The following is a 2,222-nucleotide window of genomic DNA, read 5'->3' on the forward strand; positions in this document are numbered from 1 at the left end:
TCTCAGCATTAAATTGTATATTATATAAAAATATTGCATAATTTCTAAGGCAATTACATATTAAAAAATAAAAGAACTTCTCTAAGAAGTAAATATGAAAATATAAAAAAACTTAAATTTAAGAGTTCAAAATTGGTTAGAGCACAAGCAAAGAAGGCATCCATACGCGAGAAGAATTTTCTCTTAATGATGACCTTGATAATACCACCATCTCGTCCACAACACACCTTTGATCTCCCTGAGCTTCGGGCAATTCTTTACTACGTGCATGATTCCCTTCTTTCTCACACCATTACATTCTACCAGTAACAATCGCAAAAGTCCAGAACAACTCTTTGAAATCACATAAAGTGCTTCGTTGTCGACACTTGTAAGTGACAAGTTCAACACCTTCAATTTAGAAACTTCAAAGTTCATTTCATGCAGCTTCACTCCTGAACAACCATATAAGTTTAACTCTCTAATCTTACAACATCTCCTTAAAACTTGACAAATACCTTCTCCAGATATGTTATGACATAGCCTTAAATCAAGCAACTCCAAATTGGGGAAAATGGAAGCAAATGTTTTGATGCATTCATCTGTTAGCCATGAATGGCCACCCAAATGAAGAGACTTTAATTGAGGGCTTACAACAAAATCCTTGAAAAAATTATAATTCACTGCATCTCTCCCATTCCCACTCTTTGTGTAATTCATGTTGATCTCACTAAGTGAAAGACAATTACTTACGAGTGAAAGTAAAGATAATTGCGTGAGCATCTTACAATTGCTGAGGTTTATAGACACTAAATGACCAAAAAACAAAGACAAGTTTATAACATGTTGATCATTCAAAAAATCAGCACCTTGAAGATCCAAATGTTGTATACATTGACACTTGGATAACAAAGAAAAGATTCCAGCATAACTATATCCATAACAATATTGGAGGACAAGCTTTTTCAAAGGAAGACCTCTCGTTGCAATAGAGGAAAGCAAATCATCGGAGATACGCGAATATGACAAATCCAGACAAACTAAGTCCTTCAAACTGACGAGAGAGTCAATTAAGTGTGAACTAATGTTGCCATTGCTTGATATCAAATGAATTGATAGAGACTTCAAAGTTGGTCTCTCACGGATGGCCGAAGCAATGCCATGTTGAGTTAAGAATGAACAGAGCAATAAGACAAGTTCTTCAAGAAACTCGGAATTCTTACAAAAGTGTAAAAGCCATGCGTCGTTCATGTATCTATTGATATGACCAGAGAGATTAAGTTTGCGCAGCTTAGGAAACACCATTGACATAGAACCATTTAGCTTAACACTGATACTGTAAGTGTTACTAAGGTCAAGTTCTTGAAGGAGAGGAAAGCAATGAGAGATAAGAAGCAAGTCGGAAACAGATAGAGAAGCAATGTTGGAACAAATGAGAGAGGTTAGAGTTGTAATATTTCTGGAGAATGCTCTCAAGCCGCGTGCTGGAATGTTACGTTGGTTGGAGAGGTTGAGCTTAGTGAGTTTCAATGGGTAACGAGAGATTTGGACGAGAAGGTTGTTGACGACACCATGGTAACAGGAGAGGTCGAGGCAGATGAGATTGATGAACCTCGGAAAGAGGCGAGAGAGTAAACGGCATGTTGGTTTCCATACTGTGAGAGAGAGGCGTAGACGATTAGTAATGGAGAGAAATTGTTTGTTGACTAGCGAAAGAGATTTGAAATCGGAACCTCTGTCGTCATCGTCGTCGTTGAAGACGAATTTGAAAACATATTCCCAGCAATAATCATCTAAATATAAATCTGTTGAATCAATTTGCTGTGGAGTTTGGAGAGAAGATCTTTTACGTTTCATATTGGGAATGAGAATTAGAGTTGCAGTGAATAATTAGGGTTTGAAGGTTTAGGTTTGGAGTGTGTTGTGTTAGGAGATAGGTTAGATTTTAGGCTTAAGTAGAAAAAACAATTGGATGACGTATTGTAACGGTCTAGAATATTTTTTTTCTGGAATATATAATCTCAATATAATATAATCATATTTAAAATTATTGGATTTGAGTCATCATTAATCTGGATGTTTTTGATTAATTTTTTAAATAATAATAATAATAAAATTATAATGACTTAATTATTCTTTATATTTATAGTAATTAATAACTATAAGAACGGAGACAAATATTTTAAGTTGTAGAACAGAAAAATAATTTTAAAATTCATAGTATAATGTTATTTATTTTTTAA

General features: G+C 34.4%; 1 protein-coding gene across 1 annotated transcript; it reads right to left on the minus strand.

Annotated features, from left to right (window-relative positions):
* Positions 1 to 1,890, minus strand: LOC131599613 (uncharacterized). Its single transcript, XM_058871905.1, has one exon. It carries the CDS (start codon positions 1,834 to 1,836, stop codon positions 184 to 186), a length of 1,653 nt encoding a protein of 550 aa, XP_058727888.1. The 5' UTR covers positions 1,837 to 1,890; the 3' UTR covers positions 1 to 183.
* Between the last annotated feature and the right edge of the window lie 332 nt (positions 1,891 to 2,222).

This window comes from Vicia villosa, linkage group LG4 (assembly GCF_029867415.1).
Source record: "Vicia villosa cultivar HV-30 ecotype Madison, WI linkage group LG4, Vvil1.0, whole genome shotgun sequence".
Taxonomy (NCBI): domain Eukaryota; kingdom Viridiplantae; phylum Streptophyta; class Magnoliopsida; order Fabales; family Fabaceae; genus Vicia; species Vicia villosa.